The sequence below is a fragment of the Antechinus flavipes genome, chromosome 6 (genome assembly GCF_016432865.1).
Source record: "Antechinus flavipes isolate AdamAnt ecotype Samford, QLD, Australia chromosome 6, AdamAnt_v2, whole genome shotgun sequence".
NCBI lineage: Eukaryota > Metazoa > Chordata > Mammalia > Dasyuromorphia > Dasyuridae > Antechinus > Antechinus flavipes.
Genome location: NC_067403.1, coordinates 15,587,608 through 15,614,230, shown reverse-complemented (window position 1 = coordinate 15,614,230; position 26,623 = coordinate 15,587,608). Strand labels below are relative to the sequence as shown.

At 38.1% G+C, this 26,623-nt stretch overlaps 1 protein-coding gene across 2 annotated transcripts; it reads right to left on the bottom strand.

Moving 5' to 3' along the window:
* Positions 1–22,549, bottom strand: PI4K2B (phosphatidylinositol 4-kinase type 2 beta). 2 transcript variants are annotated; one of them, XM_051964472.1, is made up of 10 exons: positions 22,107–22,546; positions 17,154–17,299; positions 14,603–14,803; positions 12,764–12,895; positions 12,065–12,218; positions 10,835–10,902; positions 8,228–8,327; positions 6,390–6,523; positions 4,706–4,765; positions 1–2,154 (listed from the first exon to the last, which is right to left on the bottom strand). In XM_051964472.1, the coding sequence occupies exons 1-10, from the start codon at positions 22,393–22,395 to the stop codon at positions 1,981–1,983; spliced, it is 1,458 nt and encodes a 485-aa protein (XP_051820432.1). In that variant the 5' UTR covers positions 22,396–22,546; the 3' UTR covers positions 1–1,980. The 2 variants fall into 2 exon arrangements, with proteins under 2 accessions (XP_051820432.1, XP_051820433.1); XM_051964473.1 differs by lacking the exon at positions 1–2,154 and adding an exon at positions 4,114–4,474 and having other exon boundaries at positions 22,107–22,549.
* Positions 22,550–26,623: the final 4,074 nt, after the last annotated feature.

Genomic DNA, 26,623 nt, shown 5'->3' with positions numbered 1-26,623 from the left:
TTTGGTCTTTAAGACAATGATTTTTATTATTTTAAGTTTTTTATTTGGCAAATATGCTGATTTTAAAAAAGTTTTAATGAAGTATTTACATAAAAACTTAAATCCTGAAAAGCTTATCAAAAAAAAAAATCACTGTTCTACCAACTTGTATTCAGAATTTAGATATAGTATGTATATTTTCTGCAGTTTTAAGGCATAACCTGGCCATTTAAAATAGAAGATCCTAATGATGTTCATACCAATATACAAAATTGTAGCACTGAAATAAATTTCTGTGTTTTCTATTAAAAAAGACAACATAGAAAAATGTGAAATACTGAAAAACAAAAATAATTTTCAAAAATAATACTTAACATAGGTACTTATTTTCCTGTAGGTCACAACTTTTGAAAACACCAATTTCAACATTACTATCTATGACAAAAAGTTAGGGTACATTGGAAAGTTTACAATCCACTCTACATTATCCTTCGTTGAATGATTCTTTTTTCAGATTATTTGCAGGAGATGCCAAGATGACAGTGGTTTCTACTTCATTTTTGTAATGTGATGTCAATGGCCTCAAAAATGTGCTCACAAACTAGGAGTCCTAAGTGGAGCCTAAGGAGAGTGCCGCCAAATTCTCAGTCTCCTATTCTGATTCAACATCCGATGAAGAACTTTTTTACAACAAATAAAGTCTTTTTTCCACCGGTGCAAGCCTGGGAACTTAAGAACTTGAAAGGATTATATTGGTGATATGGTAATGTGGCCATTCCCAAAGTGAAGTGACAAAGAAAGAATCTCTTTCTAGTAAAGTCAGATCTTCAACACTGCTTATTTTCATTCAACTTAGCAAATATTTACTGAAAGTATTGAAAACTTTCAGTGTCAGACATAGCCAGTTAAGTAAAAAAAAAATGTATTTCAGAAACAAATGTAAATAATTTTAGGATCATCTATTTAGCTCTATCACTTGGTCAGATAAATGAATTATAATCTGAATACAAACTGAAATATCAAATAGCATAAATTATTATTTTTTTAAAATAAGCTGCTTTAAAGGCTCAGTACACAGTGGGGCCCCAAGTGCAATCTCATATATATACTTAAGGGTATAACTTTTCATTTTTAAAGTTCATTCTTAATAAAAGCAGCTTCTTAGATTCTAAGGCAAGACATATGAATATTTAGTGATAAATACTTCAAAATTTAAGTACCTAGAGATTTATTTTGATACTAATCAATGAACATAACCCCTCAATTTTCACACTCAAACAGTTTTGCACCTTTATTATACCGAGTCTTCTTTGATGTTAGAGAAAGAAAATAATAACATGAAGAATTCTCCAAAAATAATTTTAAAATGGACAAATGGAAGAAAAGTTTAATGCAAAATTAACTATATTTTTGGTCCCTAGTATTAAATAGACTGGGTTTCTTCAGGTACATTTTTCAAGTTTCATAAACAGCAGTTTAAAAAAAAAAGGCATTTATAACTATTCTAATTTATTTTTCTACTAGCTATGGCATGGGTCAGTTTTAAACCTAAGGCATTTTGGAATCTGAAGAATTTAACAAGAATATTCCCTCCATTTGCAAGGGCAATAGAAAGTGTAATTTCACAAACTCACGTTCTCATAGTGAAACATAGCGACTTTGAATTTCTTTTTTGAATTCCAAAGCGAATAGTCATTCCAGCATATGTAAACTGTAAAATTTTCTTTTAAAGTAGTATCAACACAATAAAGTACATTTATTATATAAAAATACAATATAAACAATGGGTCACTTGCTTATTCCCTGACGTAAAATCCACAATTTTTGGACACAAAAACTGTAAACTTTTGATTACATTAAAAATGCAACCTTTCTAAAGATTTAAGTTATCTGAGGTTTTGGCAGTTGGAGCTGTCTACAGAAGATTTCTATTATTGCAAAATCTTTTATATAACATTCCTAATAAAAGGCAAGAGTCCAGTGTTGTTCATTTTACATTGGCTACCAGGAAGAAAAGAAAGGCTTCCTACAATGCACAGTCTGTGTGAATGAATTATTCAGGTGGACAATCCGGCCTTGATTTCCACTCTGACTTCGTTCCACAATCACACGAGGCATTTGTACTAGCTGAAGAGGACTCTTTCCATCTTTCAATGCTTGAGTAAGGTTTAAAATCTACAGAAAGACATAAGTAGCAGCAACAATAAAATAACATTTTTCAATTTATATTTTACAATATTTGACCACATATTAATTTCCATTTTCTTTTAACCAAGATTTTGGCAAGCAAGTCATTCTTTTGAAAAGAGGAATCATTGAGTTCAATAAATCTCATTTTACCTTAAATGAATAGTAGAAAAGTTTTAGAAAGTTTCCAAACTATAGGCGCTCATGACAATGACATTTTTGGGAATGTTATCGTAACATCTCAAAAATCTCTGAGAAGAGAAAATATCTCCTTAACTCGGAAAACAAATCTCAAAATAAAATTAAGAATCAATTGGAGAAAGGCTAAATGAATTGTAGCATATGATTGTAATGGAATACTATTGTGCTATAAGAAATGATAAATAAGATGGGTGCAGAAAAACCCAGAAGACTTTTATGACTTGATGGAATAAAGTGAGCAAAACCAGAACTTTGCACACAGTAAAAGTAACATTTCAACAAGGATATTCTGATCAAGATAGATAAACGCTCAAGACAATTCCAAAGAACCCATGATGAAAAATATTTTCCACTTTCAGAGAGAGAACTGAAAAACTCTGAGCACAAATTGAAATTGAAATATTTAAACTATTTTTAAAAAAAATTTTTGGTAACACTTAATACAAGACAAATGGCTTGCAAGACTTTATACTTATATAATGCATATCATACTGCTTGCTTTTTCTCAACGAGTGAGGGAGGAATCAGAGAAAGAAAGAAAATTTGGAACTCAAATTAAAACAAATATATATGTTAAAAAAACAGATCAATACAAAAACCTTCTCAAATATTTCAGAGGAACAATAAAGAAATTAAAATGAATGCAAAATCGGAAGGAAGAAATGAACACATGGGAAAGTTGGAAATTTGGGAAAATAACTAACAATCTTCAAAGCAGCAGATGCTCTTGGGAAGAAAAAATACAGTAGAGTTTCAACAGTAAACTGCAGCAATGAAAGAAAAGTCATTAGAACAAAGTTAAAACAAGAAGTTTGAATGAGATATCTGTATACAAGCCAAAGTAACTGAGCTTGAAGAAAGAAAGCACAGAAACAAACTAAGAATCACAATTCTTCTGGAGAAACATAATGAAATGAAGTTTGAATACTATACTTTAGAAATTTGTACATTAACACAAAGGGAAGCTAAAAAGAATCCTCAGATGGTCAAATTAACATATCAAGAATCTTGGAACTTCTACAAGTTAAATTAATAACTTAATTAACAAATTAAGTTATTAATAAACAAATATTACATAGTTAACAAGAAAATACCATTTGAAACACCCACGTCTATGCTAAGATTATGAGAAAAGGAAAAAAATGGAATAACATTCTACAAAGTGAAGGGCTTGTATCCACAAATGAATGTATTTTGCAAAGTTGAGTTGAATCACCACTAAGAGACAGACTTAAGATTAAAGAAGGTATCTGAAGCACTCTGAAGAAACCAGACGAGAAGATTCCTACAGATTCATCAAACGAGAGAGACCTAAGGCAGGTAAATAAATATAGTGAACAAGAAAAGTGGCCAAGGCTCAGTCTGAGCTCAATCTCCAGGCCTGCAGGTTCATCTGTCTCCTCCTCAGCAGGATTCACCTTCTCTGCCCCAGACCTGTGAATGCTGCCATGCCCATGGGAAGGTGCGCTCTGAGGGGCAGTCATTGGGGAGTCTCCCTGGGGCTTGGGCTTCCTTGCAAGGATTACTATCCTGTCAGGCAAACCCTAAGGGCGATGATCCCAACTAGGAGTTCAAGATAGAAATAAGAATTCTAAAAGCAAAATTTTTGGCATTCAAACCAGAAATAATCCGTACAATAGGAAAAACTGACTGAATCCACACTGGCAAATCTTACCAAAGAAACAAAGGAGAAGATAATTGACTAAGAATGCAAATACTGAGAAGTGAAGATAATGGTGAAGATAATTCTTGTCCTGGAGAATAGACATCTACTTAACACTGGCCCTATTAAGAAAAAGATATTACTGGACCTCAGAGAAGGGAGAAGCCAGACAGCAAGGAGTTGAGTAGGAAGTGAGAAAGTAGAGGCAGCCCATATAGAGAGCTGTTTCCTAGGACTTTGAATGTGAAAGGAGCTTGATGAGAGGTTGAAAGGATAAGGTCAAGTAAAGCTTTTTTGGGGGGAAATATGAATATAATATTCAAAGGCAGTAGGGTAAAGAACAAATAGGTATATTTTGTCAGTTGTCAATTTATTTACTTTTGTTGATTTCCTCTCTTCTCCCTCTTTTTCTTTAAAAAATATCTTATTTTAAGTGATGGATCTCTAGAAGAAGAGAGGGAGAAGGAAACAGGGAAATTTGCATAATATAAAATAAAAAAGATAGCCATAAAAAAGCAAATAAATGAAGTCTCACCCTCCTTTCCTGACTTCCAGGCAGGAAATAGTAAAAGAAGTAGTATGCAATAATGAAGGCCCAATGAAACTGCATAAAATTAATCTGTCATAGTTTCTTTTCCATATGATAATTTAAATATTACAAAAAGGGTGACATACCTGGCCTCTCATTACAGACATCTGATTTTCAAAAGTGGCCTTGTCAAATCCTTTATCAGTCTTTATGATAGAAGGGAGAAAAAAAAAAACAGTAAAAGTTTCTTAACAGCAAGATCTTGACAAATTATTTGCTTCAGCATGATTAATAATGAATTCTACAATTTAATTCAAGTTCATAAATTTAAATGACCAGATTTGATAATTCAACAAAAAAAAGCATGAGTTTAATTCTAACAGAAATTCACTGACAAATAATATTTATATACATGCAAAAGTTAACTTTGCTGAAATTTAATTTTAAAAGACAACAGCTTATTTATAGGAGTAGGGTAGTTTCATTGCTATTTAACGGTTATTTATTCATGGCTGGACCAAACATGTCAATATGTCTGTTTAATCACTGCTGTTCTAATATTTGCCACACTCTTTTTTTGGGTCAATTTTGTCAATCTGATGAGGGGGAGATATTTTAGTGATAAGTAGCTTGGAATTCACTCCTTGAGAATTTCTTGTTCACATTTTTTGACTACTTATCAATCGAAGAAGGTCTCTGATTTTTATAAATTTGAACCAGTACCTTAAATATCTTGGAAATGATATTCAGAAAAACTTTTTTTCTAATTAATAGTTTACCTTCTTAGCTTATATGCCCCTGAATTCATACAAACAAAAACTTTAATTTTATGTAATAAATGTTATCCATTTTATCTTTTATGAGATCCATCCCTTATTGGTTACGAGCTTTTTTTTTAATCCATAGCTCTGAAAAGTAGTTTCTTCTTTGTTCTTCTAATTTGTTTACGACATGGCTTTTTATATATAGATCATACATCCATTTAGAGTTTATCTTAGTATATGGTGTGGGGTACTGATCGAAACCTAATTTCTGACAGACTGCTGTTTAATTTTTCCAGAAATTTGTAAAAGAATGAATTCTTACTTCAATAACTAGCATCTTTGGCTACTAGATTTTTTTTTATTTCTGTATGTCTAGCGTTTAATCTGTTCAAAAAACCAACCACTTTATTTTTTAACCAAAACAAAATGGTTTTGCTAATTATTGCTTTTGTAATATAGTTTTAAGATCTGGAATGTTAGGCCCATTTCCTTTTCACTTTTTTCCCTAATCATTTTACTCGAGATTTTTGATCTTTTGTCCTTCCAGATCAATTCTGTCATCTTTTCTTATTTAATAAACTAATCCTTTGGTAATTTGATTGTATTAAATTAAATCACATTAATTTAGATGGAATTATTTTTATTACATTAGCCTGGCCTACCCATGAGCAGTTAACATTTTGCCAATATGTAGGCCTCTACTTCCATAAACAGTGTTCTATAATAGTATTAATATAGTACCTATGTGTATCTTAGTAGGTAAAATCCGAAATTTTATATAAATAATTTGGGGGTTATTTTAAATGTAATTTCTCTAATGGGATTATTACTAAACAGAAATGCTTCATTTGATTATGAACAACCTTATGAGATAGGTAGCACAAATGTTGTTATTACCACTTTACAGATGAAAAAACTGAGGATTAAAGAGATTAAGCAATTTATCCAGGATCAGCCAGCCAGCAGGAGTGAGTAATCAGAAATCAAAGCAAATCTTTTGATTGCTAGTCCAATGCTCCTTTCCATTATATCACACTTGAAAATATTCAAATAAGATTTTAATTACCTTAAAAAGTTCATAGAGATCTTCACATAAATCTTGGACAAAGTTCATATCAGAGATACGTGGGAGAATTAATTCTCTAGTTTCTTCAGAAAAAGAAACTTTTGCTTGAGGAAGCCAAGCCCAATGAAAAGGATCTATGGAGAGTAAAAGTATTTTTAATCAATGAAAGAAGTTTTAGAAAACTTTCATTTCACAAAATGCTTAGATGATAAGCTTGAACACCTGGATAGGAAATCCATCACACATTTATCGTATATTTCTAAGGGCTGAGGACACACAGAAAGTGCTTAATGTCAGCTTAACGGAAGTATTTCAAAATGGAACTATCCAACACTAGGATCCAGAGATCCTGGATTAAAATTAGGCAGAAAAGTTATTACCCTACTAGAAATAGTTTTTTAAAGATCAAGGGTTTGTTAACTTAAAGATTCACATGTTCTTCAGCCTCAGCCATGACTCTTCATGACTTTACATCTCAGTGTCACCCCACTTAACACCCACTACCTAAAAACAACCACTTTAAACAATCGTATATTGAGAATAAATTCTGACCAGTTGGTCACTGTCTTTCATTCTTTAAGAGCAGTAAAATCACATCACTCTGTTGGGGCTGAGGGGCAGTGTGACTGACTGTGGCTGATCAGACCAATAGGAGTTTGGAAGGCTCCCTCACAGGTCAGGCTTATGTAGCCCGGATGAACATCTGGCGTGGAGAGGTCTAAATCTGCACACCCCATTTATTTCTGAGTTACCCCAATTCTGCTTTGTTCAAACAGCCCCTTCTTTGATGTGAGCATGTTAAGCTTGAAGGTACCATGCAACATCTCACAATCGATTCTATGGATCTTCAGAGAAACCTCGACAGTGTCCTTGGATCACTTCTGACCTTCATGTGATTGTTTGCTGTGGGTAAGTTCTCCACAAAATAGCCTTTTAGGTAAATGTTCCCTGGACATCAGAGCTGACTCTGGGTTATGGGAAGGATCACTATTGTCTTTGCGAAACAGAATCAGATTGGCTGAGAGGGGGTAGCACTGCTAAGTATAGGGAGAACCACAGAAAGATCTGTCATCCACAACATCCACTACATATAAGTCCCCAAACAGACATGGCTTAAGTTCAGCTCCTCACTGGGAAACAAATTTCTGTTTTATTTCATTTTGCTCTCCTAGATCTGCTATCTAATGCCAACATCTACAACATAAAACAGGAAAATGGTGAGGAAATCAAGTAGTTTGGCCACAGTCATGCCGATGGAAGCAATAGTTAAAGGAAGGATTCTTTCCCATAAAGGGCCCCTTGCCTCTATCGCTACAAATCAAATAGAATAACAAGAATTCAAGTCATCAGAAGTTAATATTGTTATGCAGATAATGACCCAAAATTTAAAGGTATTACTTGGATAAATGGGTAACAAGTGATAAATTCTCTGACTCGAAGTGAACTTAACTCTACTTAGTTTGCTATTTAAACTGTGGCACCAGCCTTGGGGAAACGGAGAATGGGAGCAGGGAATCGGAGATAGCGCCACACAGGAGGAGCAGCGGCAGAATGCCAAGGACATGGTGAAGTTTGCCAGACTGGCTGCCAAACTTCAGGCATGTTTTTCATCTGGGAAGTACTATGATATGATGAAAACTTGGGTATGGGCTGTCTTTCTCACTTCTCTTTCATAAGCCTTTCTCTGCATATGCTAGAAAGACTAGACAGGACCATATTCCATCCACAGTCGCTTTCTTCCACTGCCATGTGGGCAAACTTGGTTCCCTTACTTTTTTTTTTTTTTTAAAGAAAAGGAGTAATATAAATATGGATAGCCATATGGATTAAATACTCACATGCTCTCCACTCATCGGGATGTTTAAAAGGAAATGCTAGACCATTATCAATTGCAGCAATTTTAATAAGAGATTCTTTATTAGTAGTCCAATCTTTTTCCTAAGGGGGAAAAATGTTTTATTGGTAAGCAGCTTTATAGAAAAATACATAGTGTAGTAGGGTTATTTTAAAATAATTATCAAATTGGGAGAAATACATACTCTAAAGAGTCTATCATAAATTTGTCAGATAATGTTTTAACAATATGGTGAATTTTTAACAACTTCATACTAAAATGGAAAAAGCCAGTATGAAATCAGAAAGAATCTGAGAACCATTAGATTTTTTACTTTACATCTGGCATCTTTATTGAGTATATATTGGAAAAGGGGCTTAGAAAATGTATCTTCAGATAATATAAAGATAGGAGTTTTTTCTCCTTCTAGTAAGGTTTTTAAATTTAAACACTATCGTGTTAGAAAATTAGAAGTGAATTTTACAGGATTAGTTTATAGTTAGAGATCTTTCACATTTATAGTATTGTCAAAAAATCATTAGATTTTAAAGGGTATGTATTTAAAACACATATAGTAAGGAAAAAAAGTTAAGGTTACCATATCTTTAACTTAGGAAGCAAAATGCTTTTTTTTAAAATTATATTTTAAAAATCTGTACCCTCCCTAAAGCACTATACAAATTGATCAGTAAGAAAACCTCTCTTATTATTCCCATATAGAATTTTGAATGGCAGCTTCCAAATACAGTAAAACACTATTATTGAGTGCTAGAACATATTCTATTTTAAAATATATATTTTTAAATTTCAATAAACTAAGCTTCCCAATTATATTAAAAAAATTAACATTCATTTTTTAAAATTTTGATTTCCAAATTTTCTTCCTCTTTCCCACCCCTTTACCATTTCTTGAGAAGGCAAGAAATATATTCATTTTGTTAAGCAATGTAAAACATATTGCCATATTACAAAAGAAAACATGCAAAAAACCTAAAAAAAAAGTGAAAAAAGTAAGCTTCAATCTTCTGCACTCAGTATTCAGTCCCCCAGTCCACTCTGGAGGTGGACAGCATTTTTTATCATGAGTCCTTTAGACTGCAGGATACATTCTTGAAACTAATTAATTATATAAATCCAGGTCACAGTTTAATAGGGCCCTTGGATCCAGTGTATTTAAATATATAAGCATTTCCTATATGCTTATCATAATAGACTGGCAGAGTACTAAGTAAAACCCAAATGAAATATGGCAAGGTAATGAAGTATGTCCCAGGAGAGATAAAATAAAAATGGAACATAAGGGTTAAAAAAAGGTAGCTTTTGCAATAATTTTTTAAAAATTAGTTTTCTCATTGAAAGCCAATATGATAAATGTAACATTCCTTCTTTACTTTATGAAATGCTCACTTTGATAAAAGTCAATTAAAATGCAAGAATAAAAAATGCAAAAACCAAATTATCACTAAAAACTCAGTCATCTGGAACACAGCAATAAAATGATTTGGGATGTGGCTACTTAAAATCCTTTGATCAAGTAAAGTCTGAATTTACAAAATTAAAAATATATGAAGATTAGAAAGAGTTTTAAAGAAGCTTCATTTAACTTTTTTTTTTAATTGTTCAAGTGTTTCTCCCTCAAAAACAAAACAAAACAAAACAAAACACTTGAGAGCTTATGTATATAAACTGAACTCCAACATCATTTTTGCCATACACTTGTTAGTTACTCTTTTGACATTGGCTTCCTTGCTGTTCCATTTCCAAGTCTTAAGAATCTTCCCTGGCTCTCTCCCATGCCTGCAAAGCCCTCTCTTCCTTATCTCCACCTTCCTGGCTTCTTTCAAGTCTTAGCTAAAAGTCCTCTCTCTTTGGCAAGAAACCTTTTCCAGTCCTTAATCTGAATATCACCTTCCCTTTGAACTATCCTGTATATATCTCATTGGTCCATCATTGTTTACATTTTGTCTCTATTATTAGCTGAGTTCCTTGAAAGCAGACTACTTTTTTGGGGGGCTTTGTACCTAGCATAAGGGAGGATGCTTAAAAAATGGCACATATACCATCCAAACATATACATTTAATAATCGTTAAATTTCTGCACAATCTATTATAATAAATAAAAAACACCTCCTTTAAGTAAAAAAAGGGACTAGCGTTATTCACAAATAAGATTAAATGATACTGTGTCATGTTCTAAGAAATATTCAGTTCCATGCAGTGAATGCTAATATTTGCATAATATTGTTCAATAATCTATGGAAATGAGAGAAAAAGCAGAGTAAGAAAGGAAATAGAAAATAACAGATGTGGCAACAAAACCAATGGACCCTTTTCTATCCTTAAGATCAGTACAAACCAATTTCCAAAACTCCCCAAATTAAATTGAGCTGGTTTCATCATTTTAGCCTATCATAAACAACAAAAAGGAAAGAAAAATCAGCAAAAAGATAAGGGAAAGAATAAAGGACAGAAAACCAAGATGATGAAAGACAAAGGGAAAAGAAGGGAAAATTAAAGGAGAAGAAAAACAAACTGGAAAGAGGAAGAAAAGGAAAATGAGGAGTCACAAGGTCAGGGAAAGTGCAGTGACCGCACCCTTTTATTCTCTTACCTTGCAGGAACTTTCACTCCCATCACTCTGCTTTTCATATCGGATTAACCAATTATCGTTTCCCCTGTCTTTAGAAACAGAAATATTATTTTATTTCATTTCTGTGTCAACTGTAACTTATTTTAGAAAACTCTCAAGTCAGCTCTCAACTACGCGCCTGTGGCATTCCAACTTCACTGAGTCTCAGGGCACATTTCAGCTCTGACCCTGGCTTTGCCCCACTTAGCATCACTCTATGGAGCAGCCTCCTCTGTTCTCAGTCTCAATGGATGTGGAAGTGTCCATCTCAGACTAAGCAAAACTGAAAACAAAATGACATCACACCATTGTGCAAATCCAAGGCACAATTTCCTTTCATTAACTTATTAAATAAATAGGTGAATGTGTTGATAGATAATGCTAGTCTTTCTATGGATGGTCATGTGCTGCATTAATGGGCACTTAAATGAGATATTATACATCTTATCACACACCCTTAATTATCCATGTTTCTCAGAGGACATTCTCAATATGAACATAGCCTAGGAAACTGGGTATAGGTGATAGAATTACAATTCATACAAAGGTGCTCAAGATTATCCCTAAAAAGACAGCCTTCCCGGCTTCCTGGCTCAGGCTGGGGCTTCTGCTTTTCAGAGCCCCCGATGGCACTGTTTCCCACCGGCTGGTCTGGATTTCTTGATCTTCACAACCTCATTGTTCTGCAGGATGACCCTAAGTCAGCAGCTCACATCTCCTTAGTCATTCACCCCCCAGCTGCAGGACTAAACCATACTGTCCCGTCCCCCACCCCCTCTTTTTAGAGGAGTCCCAGGACCTGTCAAGACGTCTAGCGCCTTCTCTAAATGCTCCTGACCACCTCCAGAGAAAGCACCACCCCCCAACTTTCCTTCAGCTTGCGCTTCTTTGGGCAGTCCTCCTTTATGATATATACTCAATCACACGCGCCAGTGATGAGCCCCCTCGATCCCTCCACACCAGACCCGGAATTCTCTGTCCTGGAATCCCTCAGTCCTCACAGGTGGAAGCCCGAGCGCCGCTGCCTCCAGCAGAACTGCGCTGACATCCTGAGCTGCTGGGAAGTCTGTTGGGAGCCCCACTTTTGTGTCAGCTTTCCTGGGGCCATACACCCTGTCCCACTCAGTCAGTGCTCGTGGCTGCCCAAGGTCTTAAAAGACACCAGGTCCGTACACCTTAAACTGGCTCTAATGGGGGACAGAAGTTCAATACCTGTATTTCTGGTGATGTAATCTAAAGCAACTAATCTCTCAAACTGTGACTGAAGTTGTTTTCTGATATTTTCAGGTAAAGGATCAGCTTCGAATTTCCTAAGCCAATAATCAGCTTCCTTATAACCATCAACAAACATCTGAAAGGAGCCCACCTGTAATTTTAATGACTACTGTTAGAAGAGGTAAATAAAACACAAAAAGATCAAATTTTCAAGTATAACCAATTTCTCCATAATGACATTAAACAAATGCTTTATGTAAATATTTAAAAAAGAAAACAAAACGATTTAAAGAGTTCTCAAAGAGGACAGACATTTCCTCTTGTTTTTTATCTTAGGACAATACATTTCTGTGGTTAACTTCAAATGACAACGGTTTCCCGAAGTTCTCTCTGTAAAGAACTTTCAGATTAAATAATGGGAATCAGAGATACAAAAACATAACCTCTCTACTTAGCAATATTTACCCTTTCTAATAAAGAGAGTTGAAAAAATACATAAAAGTTTCAAGTTCAGTGTCCAAGGAAAACATGGTTGCAGGTGAATTTGTTTTGGAATTCCTCTATCTGAATATTACATTTTAAAATGTCATAGCTAAACAATTAAGTAGAAGTGTAAAAATATAACTTTTTGCTGCTTAAAAAATACTCTAGACATTCTGAGGTTTCTCTTAAATAAAATTTTTATAAGTAACTTACCTTGGGAGGTAGTCCTATTCGGTGGAATTTTTTGCCCACTTTTGGTACTTTTTCTAAAGCATATTTTTTGCCTCTTGATTTTGCACGATCTATTGCACTGTAGTTAAAAGTCTCACTCACAAGCCAGACGACCTAAAAATACACACTTTCAGTTTTACTTCAGAAGACACACATGTCATTGGTGATGATAACAAAACAGCAAAATCTGATAACCATAAAGATCAGGTGTCACAATAACAAGAAAACTCTATTTTGTTAAACTTTATAGTAAGGTCTGTTAAAAATTACACAGCTAGGCTTTGTACATCAGTTCAGTGATAAAAATTTATGTCTTTTGTTGGACATTTGGCTCTCATTTGCAAGGACTTGTCACCATGCTTCCTATTGGATTAAATGTTTAGCCACAGCACCTCTTGAAAATGTTCTACAAAGTTTTAGAGGAGTTCCTATTTGAATTACTAAAGGAAGAACCTGTAACGAAATCAAATTCTTGAAAAATGTACATTGTATATTTTTTTCTTTTAGAGAGTTATGAAAAGCTTGGAGTTTATGGTTTTGTGAATATTTGTATTATTCCTTATTTTGTTTGCTTATCTCTTTTACTGGGTAATCTCATTTACATTAAATATTTTTTAAAAATCACTTTAAGAGTAATGATTTGTTAATTCGACATTTATGAACCAGTCTACATGGGCAACAAATTTTATGAGCACAAAGTGTAGTATGTAAGGGAAACTGTTTTGAAATTGTATCACACAGAGAACTGAGAGAGAAAATGAGAAAGAGAAGTTTTGGGCAGTAGCAAGACAAATCAAGGATGAATAGATTTATTCTATTAAACTCAAGAAGTCAGAGTTACAAGCAATGGATAGGAGTCAGAAAAAGGTAGGTTTGCATTTGAAATAATAAACTTGAAATAAAGTTTAAAAATGAAATGGGCTACCTCATGATAGAGAATGCAGACTTTTACTAAGTGTACTTAAGCAGAAGTTCAACAACTACCTATAAAGGATGTTGTAGAAGAATTGCCCAGTTCAGATAAGAGTTGATTTAGAAGATTTCTGAGGTTCTTCTTGAGCCTAGCATTCAATAAAATCAGGACAGAAATTCACCCAAACAATAGAGCCTCCATACAACCTAACAGAAATTATTTATTTAATATGATATGTACACATTGAAGATTTTTGTCAGCTTGCGTGAAGAATTTCAATTAAAAAACCTCAAATGCAAACAAATCCAAGGAAGGGTTAAAGTGAAAATAAAATACTTCTCCCCAAATAGAATAGACTATGAAGTTTCACTGTTTTCATGCAATTCTAAAAATAAGAGCTAAAAAAAAAAAAATGGCAATAAAAAGCAATTATCAGAACATTAAGGTGCCTGTTTTCATGAACTCTCTAAACCCTCACTTCCTAACTTCTTTTTCATCCTACAGTTATTTCTCCATCTTTTTCTTTTCTATGAACAATTCCTAAATTCTATCTATACTAACACCAATTAATCTCCAACCATCTCCAACCAACAGAATGCAGGAACACAGACCTTTTGCTTCACTCCACATTGCCCCACCTCAAATACAGTAAATGAGGACCCTAAGGTTTACAGAAGTTAAATGGTTAGGACTTTAGGCCCAAGATCGGGCAAGGCATAAGTGATGGGAGAGAGCACTGGTCTCGGTCCCTCTCACCACAAGGCCAACGCTCTTTTTCTCGGTATCACAACATCTCTAAGACTCAGTAAGTGATTCAACTTGAAGCACCCATGCAGCCGTGCAGTCACCAATGGGCAGGCCTATTCCACATAACACAGAAAGGATTATCTTGAAGCTAATTATGTTACCTTTGTTTTAGGTACCACTCCCAGGGCGAGCTTTTCGTCCACAAGATAGGCGCCAGCCTCAGAAAGGTATCCCTGATTGGGCACCAGGCAGCCTCGGCCAAAGCAGCAAGGACAGCAGAGCTTGTGAAAGTATTTGGTCCATTTGGGATTTAGATGTCCATAAGGCTCTTCAGATTTTGGTTTAAAGACACCAATAATTTTCTAAAGAAGAAAAGCAATAAAATTAGGTTTTAATTATTTAACCAATCAGTCAAAAATTCATAAACTGCATTCTATATTTTAATATGTCTCATTTTTAAAAAAAAAATGCTGAAAGCCAAACTTCCTGAAGTATTATTCGGTATAGTTAAAAAAAGATAGACTCAGTGTTCTTCAGCTCTCCAGGCTAGTGCTCTTTTTTGCTCCTATAGTATGCTATTTTTTATTTTAATAATACTAAGAATTTAGATTTATATACCATTTATATACCAGAGTTCAGGTTTATATACCAGCTATATATTAATTTTTCTTAACATTACAATCTATACATTAATTTTTCTTATTATAGAAAGCAATTTGAAATACTTTCCTTCTGACTAAGCAGTGCTTGTTCTTAGGCTTAAAGATTTCCTGTGCTGAAATGTTCTAAACTTTTAATAAATCATCATTATTGTTTCTTACAAATAATATATTCAGAAACCTGGAGACTATATTTTCTTTTGAGACAAGAAATATTAACTTTGCAATAGAATTATAGTACATTGAAGTATAATAGCTCATATTAACATAAAGATGCAAAGCAAAACAAGAAATCAAGAAAAAACAAGAAAATCAAATTACCCACATATATTATTCGAGCTTTAAAAAAGTTAATATATATTTAAAAATTTTAAGGATTTAGTGCTCCCAATTTTCTTAAATTAGGTTAGTTTAAAACTATAGTAGTTCTTTGTGAAAATAAGTGTTGGCTCTATGTTAATCGAGGAGTTTTGGAAAAAGTTATATGTACTTAAGAAGGGAAAACAAGGATAAAGATGAGCTGGTTAAAATTTTTTATTTCTTGATCTAGTACTGTATTTGGATTCATTTTTGCTTTGTTAATTTCAAATAAGAAATCTAGACAATGGGCATATGAATAAGACAATGGTTTGGGAAAAAAAGATCAGAATATTTAGCATATTGCATCTTTGATATTGTACCATACTCTAGCCCAGTCTTAGGAAAATGGTTTTCATGGCCAGTAAAATGATAATCTTACAGTACTTAGTCCCAGTCAAACCACATCTAGAGGATAGCATTCCCTTTTGGGAGCTACAGCTCAGTAAGAACAACCCGCAGTATGTTTACAGAACAATTAGGGGTCTAGAGACCATGCCCACATGTTGGAGGAAGAAAAAAGTTTACTACTAAGAAGAAAAGACATGAAAACTTTTAGAACAAATGGGTGGAAGATGCAGAGAAATAACTTTCAGATTGGTATTATCATTATCAGCACGCTTAATTAAGAGTCTATTCTGTTCCAGACAGAAGTAGAAAAACTTCTAAACTAAGCTGTCAAAAAGTGGAATGTGCTGCCATGGGAGGTAATGAGTTTTTCAAGCAAGGACTTGCATGGCTTCTAATTGGGGGGAGTCTTGAAGTTATTATTAATAGCCTCAACAATTAATCAAAACACTATGCATGGACTTGGGCACCCTCCTCTCCCAGCAGAACACAAGCTTCTTGAGGGCAAGGGAATGTTTCTTTTTTGTCTTAAGAGTCTCTAGTACCTGCCACATAGAAAGCACTTAACAGAAACTTAAGGAATCTTTGAATTCCAACAGAGAAATTTCCTTAGAGCCTTTAGATTTTGTGACTGAAATGGCTGGCATCTCATATCTGAAATGAGAAGGTTTCTCTTTGAAATAAATATACTAAACTTCACCAAACTTCAAAAGTTCAGAAAATTTTATTAGCTTTTAATTTCATCAGTATTTTAAACTACTGAAGGCAATTAATATCTGTGTTTGAGTAAATGGTAACAGCAACCAGGCAATACTGGGATTTAAGAAAATATTTTAAAATTCACGTTAGGCAATAAACATCAAATTTATGACTTTTAACAAAAGTTAGTCCAACTAAAGTACTATATTCCTAAATAAAAACATTTTATTAAGAATTTTTCTCTATTTTTTATTCAGGGTTACAATTATTGAGGGTTCACTTTCTTTTCTCAATAAGAAAGGATCATATCAATTTTATAGCTATTTTATATTTTTAGCAATCAGATAATGAGCTAATTCCTAATATCCAAAAGATTCATCTTTAAAAATCTTTTATGAGTAAAATCATGACAACCTAAACAAAAAAAAAAATAAAATACACATCTTGATTACAACTCTATTAAGAACACATGGCAGTAAAATAAAAAATACAAGTTTAACAAAAGCTAAAAGTTGAATAAAGTCAAAAGTTCTAAATCTGTATGAATTGTGTTGGTCATAACTTAAAAAAAAAGATTCTTACAGGAAAAGAATGCAACATTTCCTTTCCAATCTAGGCTAAATATACATGTATTTAATCAGATTCTCACCCCTTTGGGATCCTTGACAAAATAACTTCCACTCGAACCCTGAGAGATTCTTTCAGGGAGAACGCCACAGTCTATCGCTTGTTCTGCTCTCAAGATTATATCAGCAAATTCTGGATCCTCCGAGAAGACGTTCATCTCTGAAATACCTACAAAATTTACTGCATTAAAAATATGTTACTACACAATGCGATTTTACTAAATTAAAAACAAAAATGAAGACAAGACAGCAATGGAGTTCAAATGAAATAGTAATACTTTATTTAAAACAATACAGATGGTATAGTATTAGAATGACTATTTTAATCTTTAAATTTTCCTATATTTACTTCTAAAGTTCATACACTGAGAAATGAAATTAATGATCCATGGCACTTTACTTTCTGATTAAAATTTTCTTAATTATTAGCAATCCTTTACCATTTTCAGTCAATTCTCAAAATGATGGAAGGATGCTGTGACATGGATAAAAGAAAAAAAGAGATAAATTGCCCAAATTATTTTCAACTTTTGTTGAAAGACATGTTGAATACCAATCTTGTGGGAGTTATAAGAATTCAGAATAAAATAATTTGATTTATTTGAACTCTGCTACTTTAAAGTATGTGAAAGAAGCTAGATATTGTTTTGTTGATTATAAAAAAAAGTGTGCTCAGAAAATTCTATTATAAGATTTTAGGGGCAAATTTAATCTTCTTTAAAAAATAAACTTTTCAATCACTTTAGAAGAATCTGCTTGAACACAATATGGAGAGTTCACCGTTTCAAGGTTATTGAAAGGAAACTATTCTGTAAACTTCAAAGCATCATTAACGTATGTGTCAAGTAATATAACAGTGGTGTTAATTATTATAATATAACTATATAATATAACCGGTCCAGAAACATTCGGCGGTTTTTCTACCACTTCCGACTCAAGGCCCTGCCTGCCTCCTTGACTTTGTATGGCAAACATCCACTACTTCAGGTTCTCTCCTTATCAACCTCACTGAAGAACAGAATGCAATCATCTCACGGTTTCAAGGACAGGAGGTTAATGAGCACAAAGGTCCCTTTTGAAGGGACAGAGTTCTCAGGACTAACAACGACGAGAACCCAGCTCTCCCATATACCCTCTTTTCTCCCCTTCTTCCCAAAGACCTGCCTGACACGGACCCCGATGCTGTCACTGACCATACAAAAACTGAACTGAGACTGGCCCAAGTTCATGGGCACTGGCACATTTCAATGGAGGAGTGGCCCAAGGCAGAGAAACAGGAGCCATCACCATGAGGGGGTTTAGAAGAAACTGTTCTAATGGGGGACTTTTTCTGGAGTTGCTGGGAGCGGGGACCAAAGGAGGCCGTCTCAGGAGCAGCAGGCCACGGGGACAAGGACCGGAAGGGATTTCCCTGAGCTATCCGAACACTCGTTGGTAAAGGAGGCACCAGGTGAGCTGGGTTCCGTCTCCACTTCCACCACCAACCCATGGCTGCAGAGGGCCAAGAGGCCGCTGACTCGTCCAACTGCCCTGGCCAGACTCTGGCAGGTCTCTGCCTTTCTCGGGGCCACAAGTCTTGGAGCACAGGCTCTGGGCTTGACTTCTGTCTCCACGTTGGTGTGTGCATCCAGAGGTGCTTATGCAAGATCTATCAAACTGCTTCTACCTGTTGGCTAAGACTAGCATCACCTCCAAAAACAAACTCACTTTTGCCATTCATTATTATTACTGGCTACACTGGCTCATTCCAAGTCTTCTAGCTCTTTCATTCTGGAAGAGGGAATAGTTATTATTCTAACAAAATTTAGAAATCCCTTCTATAACCTCCCTGACAGGTTGCTACCAGCCTGTCGGGACACTTATTTATAGTTATAGTTATAGCATGCTGGAGTCCAGTCCATTTATGAAAAAAAGTTATTACAGAAACTTCTCCTAAACAGACCAGTCAATGTTCCTCTTTAAGATGCAACACTCCAAATAGAACACAATACTTTAAATAAATATGCTAGACCAGGGCAGAGTACAATAGAACTATAATGTCTCTTGTTCTGAGGACCATATTTCTAACAATAAAGCCTAGGATCCAATTCACTATGCTAAATGGTAGACACTATGCCTTCCCTATTTCTCCCCTCAAAAAAAAAAAAAAAAAAAAAAGAAAAGCATCAGAGAACTTACAATCAAGTAGGGAAAATAAGACATGTGTGAAAAAAATAATAATAAACAGGTTATCATAGAAGAGGTCCAAATGGATAGTATGAGAGATTTGATAAGGAAGGGATATCACATTAAACTGGGATTCTGGGAAATCTTCATGGAGAAGGGAACAAGTATATTGGGTCTTAAAGGAATTAAACTGGCAGAGGTGTTTTATTCCAGGCCTCAAAATGACCCTAATTAGTAAGGCTGAAGAATTTATATTCTATTCAGCAAAAAAAAAAAAAAAAAAAAGGGGAGGTTTTTTGAGAAAGAAGTGATATGATCTGATTTGTACATTAGAATGATTATTGTGGCAGTGATAAAAAAAATCTCCTGGAAATAGTCCAAAATTATCTTTTACTCTTTACTGTCAATCATGCTAACATTTCATAAACCACTGCTATAACTAGAGCTGTAAGCCAATCTACAGATAGGGACAGTCAGAAAGCTTTACAATAGCCTAAACACTGGCTTCTCTGAGCAGAGTGCAGGGGGAGGAGGAAGTGTGGTACAGGCAGCACAAAAGCTACCCTAAGATAGACTAGATAAGGCTTTGCAGGAGGATTGGATGAAAGGGGAAGAAGCAAAAACAATCTATGTTTCAATCTGGGAGACTGAAGACAATACCAAGAAGAAGAGCAGGTGGGGGTAGAAAACAGGGTGAAAATCAGAGAGGAAGAAAGGAGTTTGGCACATATTAAATTCGAGGCACCAGTAGTAGGCCATCCAGGCAGAAGTTCTGGCGCCTGTCAACATCAGGAAGATTACCCTGGCAACAGTCCTAGTAATTACAGGATTATTTATCTAGAACTAGAAGGAACTTGGGGGTTAGTCTAATCCCCTCATCTCAGGAGGAAACCGAGGCTGGGAAAGGTCAGTGGCTTGCACCGTGATGGAGATGTTATGGTTCTGGGCTGGGTGGCACATTGAGCCCGGTAACTGCCAGTAAAGACTAGAAGGGGAAGAGATCAGCTAGGAGGTTATGGAAATAACCCAAGAAACGAAGGCCTGAACAAATGGTGGGAGATCCACAGAATCTATTTTTACTTTCATCCTTGTACCTACTTTGTTTTCTTACAAACATGTACCTGCACGCGCGTGCACACACACACATACACACAGACACATTCAAAATAAACCAGAAAGATGTTTTGTTGTAAAGATTTAAGTCTGCCCTGGATATAAAAGGACGTCAGGCTAGGCCAGGTCCCTTCCTGCAAAAGAGAAGAGGCACACTGATATCGGCAGGACCCAGTGGAAGGGCCAAGCTCAGAATGTGAAGATGTGGTGGCTCCCACAGCTCCAGAACTTTGGGTCATTTGTCTCCTTACTATGAGCTTCCCCTGCAGCAGTCAATGGTGTCCGGGCGGTTTATTGCTAAGGTTCCTCCCAGCAATGTTGTGGTCTGTTACATTTAGACAGTATCTCCGAGCTAATTCTGTCCCCCAGTATCTTAGGGCACAGAAAACAGGGCACTGTTTACATGCAGGAAGAGGAAACACCCTGGGTAAACTGATGACTCTCTAAAAGCCGGCAGGGGAAAAGTTGGAAGCAAAATAGAGGCCATGGGGCCTTTCTTCAATGCCAAAAAGTGTATATCAATGTCCACATGAACTTTTCTGGAAAGGAACAATATCTTTAGGAGCCACACTTTGCTCGCCAAACTCCAACTAATCTACCGTGGTGAATCATTTAGGAAATGCTGGTAGGCTTGAGGTTACTGCTACCCCATGGAACAGAATGAATTCAGGTGCAAAGTGGAGTCGGTCTTGTGGGTAGGGCTGCACAACTGTCAATTATCATCACTGACTGACGATTTGCTTAAAAAAACACCAATCAGCATTCTCCTCAAGTCACACACAAAAAGCACAACTTTTGTTGACTCGATTACAAAGTTTGAAACTCTCCACAGGGATGATGTCAAACTAATGCAAAACCTGTTACTTCCTCTCCCTCCTCTCCCCCCCGCCCCCCCTCCACCCCCTCACACACTTTCTGGATCCTGTTTACAAAGTCTAAAATTCCCCCAAGACGTATCAGCCTGGAACTGTGCGCACGCACCCCCCTTTCTAGGCCAGCTCTTCCAAAGCTGGAAGTTTCCCATAACGATATCACACCAATTCAGACCGGACTGGCACACGCTCGCTCCTGGACAACGCTCACGGAGCTTCCAATCCCCCCCACGCCGTGGAACCCCCGCGAACGCGGCCGAACCCAACACATTTATGCGAATGTTTACAAAGTGTGAAATTCCCGCAGAGCGATGTCAAACGCAAACTTCCGCAGAGACCCAGGCGCGGCTCGGACCAAGTCCGGGATTCCCCTGGAGGTACCGGGGGAATGCTTGCTTTTGTGCACACTCACATACACGCTCCCCCCGAGCTCCCCTCCCCCCAAGCGCGCGATCTCCTTGACAACGCTCACACAACCGGCCCTTCCCCACGTGCATCGCAGGCAGCTTTGGGGACTGAGGCTCCCGCAGGGACCACAGACACCCTCTGTCACAGACACGGGCACCCCCCGCTTTCGGGCGCAGAGTCGGCAATCCCCACGCAGCTGTCAGTCACACGCGGTCACGGGGCTCAAGCCCCTCACGGAGGCGCATACGGTCCGTCACCCTCACCCCGTGGGCTCGAAACCAGCGCAAGCTCTGCCCCTCAGCCTCGCCCGAAGGCGCTGCCCGTGACCGGGACACCCGGGCGGCCCACACCTGACTCCCTCCCGCCCCTCTTGTCGCTGTCCCCCCAAGTGAGCCGTCGCGCGGCCCTCGGGGTTACCTGAGCTCGGGCCGTAGCGTCGGCGGCGCTCCCGTCTCCCAGCCCTGCGACCCGAGCCCGCGGCCTCCCCGCCGGGCCGCAGCAGCAGCTCGTCCTCCTCATCCCCGTCGGACGCCGTCTCCTCGTCCCCAGCGCCGCCGCCGTCTCCCTCGGAGCCCCCGACGACTCTCACGGCGCCGCCCGGCCCGGCCCGGCCCTGCCTCGGCAGCAGCGGCTCCCGCTCCTCGTCCTCGTCCTCGGCGGGGCTGCCGGCTGCTCCCCTTGGTCCCGGCTCCCCGGCCTCCGCCATGGCCGCCGCCACCGCCTCCCGCAGGAACACCTGGAGGTGAACTGGTTCAGATGAGAGGCTGGCGTCCGTAGCGGTCGCTCATCGTGGCTATCTTGCTCCAGGCGCTGGGCAGCGCCACCCCCTCCTCCCGCGAGCCCGGCCCCGCCACCGCCGCCGCCGCCGCCGCCGCCGCCGCCGCCAGCGCGCAGGCGCGAGGCCCGCGAGTGCCTGCCGACACCTCGGGGAGAGCGGGGGTAAGGGCGGGGCCATGGCTACAGCCGGCGCTCGGGGGCAGGATCAGGGCGGGAATAGGCGACAGCCCGCGCACAATGGGCGGGGCTATGGCGACAACCGACACTCCGGGGGCGGGGCCAAGGCGGCCCTCTCAGAAAGCCACGGGATTTAAAGAGCCAGGAGCTCACCTGCCACGTTGTCCCGTAGCCGGGTGGGAACTTCCGCCGCAACCTTGTAGTTGCGCTCACTTTGTCTGACCTGAAGTTTAAAACTTTCCAAAGTACTTCGTTCACCCGTGGCCGTGGAAGGCGGGTCGCACAAAAATCAGGAGCCCACCTGTCCCATTTTACAGATGGAGAAACTGAGCTCCAGAGCATTCATAAAAGCACTGATTTAGGCCCGGAAGGAATCATTTAACATAAATCCTTTTTGTGTAAGTCATTTAGTACAAACCCGTTACTCTACAGATGAAGAAGCCGGATCCAGTAAACAATAACTGACAGAATTCAGAGCTCTCTGACTCCGGATACTCCGGCTGTCTCTCCCCGTCACCAATTAGTGAGTGTGAACCCCTCCCCCCTCAAAAAAAATCTCACTTCCCAAATGTATATTTTCCATTACGTCGTCGCACAGTTTCATCTGGAGCGAACCAGTGATAACCAAACTTTTGGGACTGCGTATAAAAATCCTTTTTTGAGTGCAAACCTCATTTAGAAAATAAGTAAATAGTTTATCCTCTTCAATCAGTACACGTGTATTATAAGTTATTGACATGCTACTGTGGGGACAAATCAACATTCACAGAGGACCTACTATGTGCTAATGAGTTGGATTTCAGTGCTGTGCAAAGTCACCGGCTTGGATTTCTCCTGGCAGATAGTGGGGTCCTCTGCTGAGAACAAGGGCAAACAACCGTGGGCCAGGCGCTGGCTTTTCCTAGGTGTGGAATAAAATTTACACAAAAATAAAGGATGAAATAGAGATAACAAAATTCTGCCCTGGGGTCAATAGGGAGCTACAGTACAAGAGTTGATTGAGTGAGGAAGTGACATAGCCAGGGCAGAGCTGAGAAAAATCACTTGGGACCGGGAAACCAGTTAGGTGATGTTTGTCAGGCGCCGGCTGGGGGAGTGTTTGGAGAGAGAAATAACAAAATTTGGCAAATGATGAAATGGGTGGTGTGAGGAAAAATGAGGCGAAGGTCATGAAGACTGTGACTTGAGAGACGGTGCTGTCTTGGCTAGAAGGAGGGAAGTCTGGAAGAGATGATCTCATGATCCAGAGGTACCTCTTCCGGTGTAACCTTGTTCTACTCAAAATAAGAAGGGCGGGTCCGGGCTATTGTCCCGCAGGGCAGAATCTTCTGAAGGGAGACCTCAAGGTAATCTGGGGATGTAGGGCAGGTTTACTATGTGTGGAATAAAATTTACATAAAAATAAAGGATGAAATAGAGATAATAGAGATATCCTTGGGATACAGATCCAGTCTCCATCAATGAGACCTGCATAGATCTTGGGACAGATTATCTGGATTTTGGTTTACAACAGAAGGTGAGAGATTCAATGTTCATGGATTCTTGGTGGAAGAAATGCTTATTCTGAGGACAAAATCATGATTTTTGGGGAAATATTTACATATGATAGGAAAGATGACACTTTTTTTTTTTTTAAGACTTGACGACTGCTAAATCACTATTGTTCACCTCCGTTTACTACATGTTCACTCTTTCTAGTCACTGGCAATTTTTTTGTTACCTTTTGGAAAGTTTTGGCTGTTCTCCTTTTGACTGAGGGGAAATAATCCAGGGCCACCGTCATTAGTTATGTACTATTTCTGTGGCACAGTAACAGGAACTTGGCCCGGAAGGGAGCAATGGGATGTTGCTGCCAGATGTTGAGTAGAGGGATTGGGATGTTTGTTTTAGAGACCCACCCCTCACAGTGTGGGTAGTGGGGAGGTTGGGTTGGTGGACGCTCATCCTTCCATCCTTTGGTTGGTTGATCACTCATTCTTTGCTGAGGGTCATCCCATGACTCCCTGGGAGTATGGAGAAGACCGCTTTTGGACTCGTGATTTAGACCCTAACCACACCCTGGAGTCCAGTTGATGACTTTCCACTGGTGGACAAGTGTCCTTATTCCGCTAATTCAGTCATTTGATCGGCACACCAGCCCCTGATAATGTGGGATGTTCTGGGCTTTGCGTTCTCGTGCAGATAGGAAGAAGACATAGAGGTTCTGGAAGGATGAGGATTAGAGAGAGCCCTTTGCCCAGGAACAGTGGTGAATCACTTAACTGGAACGTAGTATTATTCATCCACTGTAACATGATAAAAGGCCACAGTCCACATAAACAGCGATCTGGAACTAAAAGATGGCCAAGACTCAATCAACTCTCATTGGGGATCTTTGGCTCTCCTGACCTCTCTTTTATCTCTAGGGTTATCTTTCCTGTGGGACAAAGAGCACCAGACTTGACATCCAGAGATGATGTTGAGACATTTTAATTGTGGCCAACTGTCCATCATCCCCTTGAGAGTTTTGGTGGCAAAGATATTGGAATGGTTTGTCATGTCCTTCTCCAGTCCATTTTACAAATGAAGAACTGAGGCAAAGTCAAGTGTATGAGGCCCAAATCGAACGCATGTTCTCCTGACTGCAAGGCTGGTGCTCTCTCCATTGGAATACCTCGCTGCCCTTAAGTCAGGCAATATGGCTTTAAATCCTGGTAATGACAGTTATTTTCTGTGTGTGCAGGAACAAGTCACTTTATTTCTCGGTGCCTCAGTTTCTTTACTTATAAAATGGGGACAATAATATAATATATAATGGGGACAATAACGTAATGGGATTCTGGCAAGAAAAGGGCTTTGTTAGCCTTACAAAACTATTTCCCCCTGCTCTGTCCCTTCTTTCCTTTCATCTATTAGGTTTCCCTTTGCTTCTTAGTCTCTTTGACCCTCTCCTCCTTTAAAGGGTCTCTCCTGCCTTTTCCTCCTTCAGTCTTCTTCCTGTCTCTTTTTAAAAATTTATTTATTTCCTGTTGCCATAGTAACTTTCAATGATTAGGGTTCTTTTTTCACTTTTTTTTTTTTTTTTTGATGCAGTAAGACTTGTTTAAAAAACACATTGCTTTATAAATCATGTTGGGAGAGAAAAATCCGAGCAAAAGGGAAAAACCATGGGAGAGAGAAAAAAACAGAAAAAAGAAAAGAACCTAGCATGTGTTGATTTATAATCAGTCTCCTTAGATCTTTCTCTGGATGCAGATGGCATTTTCTGTCCAGAGTTTATTGGGATTGCCTTGGCTCACTGAACCACTGAGAAGAACCAAGTCTTTCAGAGTTGATCATTGCACATTCTTGCTAGTATCGCATACGATATATTCCTGGTTTTGCTTGTTTCGCTCAGCATCAATTCATGCAAATCTTTCGAGACCTTTCTATAATCAGCTTGTTCATCGTGTTTTATAGAACAACAATATTCCATTCCCTTCGTGTATCACAATTTGTTCAGCCATTCCCTACCTGAAGGGCGTCTACTCCTTTCCAATTGTTTGCTACCACAAAAAGAGCTGCCATAGACTCTTTTGCACACTGGGTCCTTTTCCCTTCTTTATGATTTCCTTGGGCTACAGACCCAGTAATGGCCCTGCTGGGCCAAAGGATATGCACAGTTTTATAGCCCTCTGGGCATAGTTCTAGATCTCTCTCCAAAATGGTTGGATCATTTCACAACTCCACCAACAATACACTAGCGTCCCAGGTTTCCCCTCCAACATGTATCATCTTTTCCCGTCATTTCCTCCTCTCCTTACTTAATCTTCCTCCACCTCTGTAACTATAGGAAAACAACCAATTCAATCCTCACCTCCCCAATCCACCCCCAACAGAGGAAACAAGATTTTAAGAGAGTAAGAAGTTCAAGGTAACCGAGTTTAGAGACAATGTTACAGGTGGGGGGTCAGATTCCCTGCCAGCAATGAATGTGAATTGTAGCTGAAATAAGGTACTGA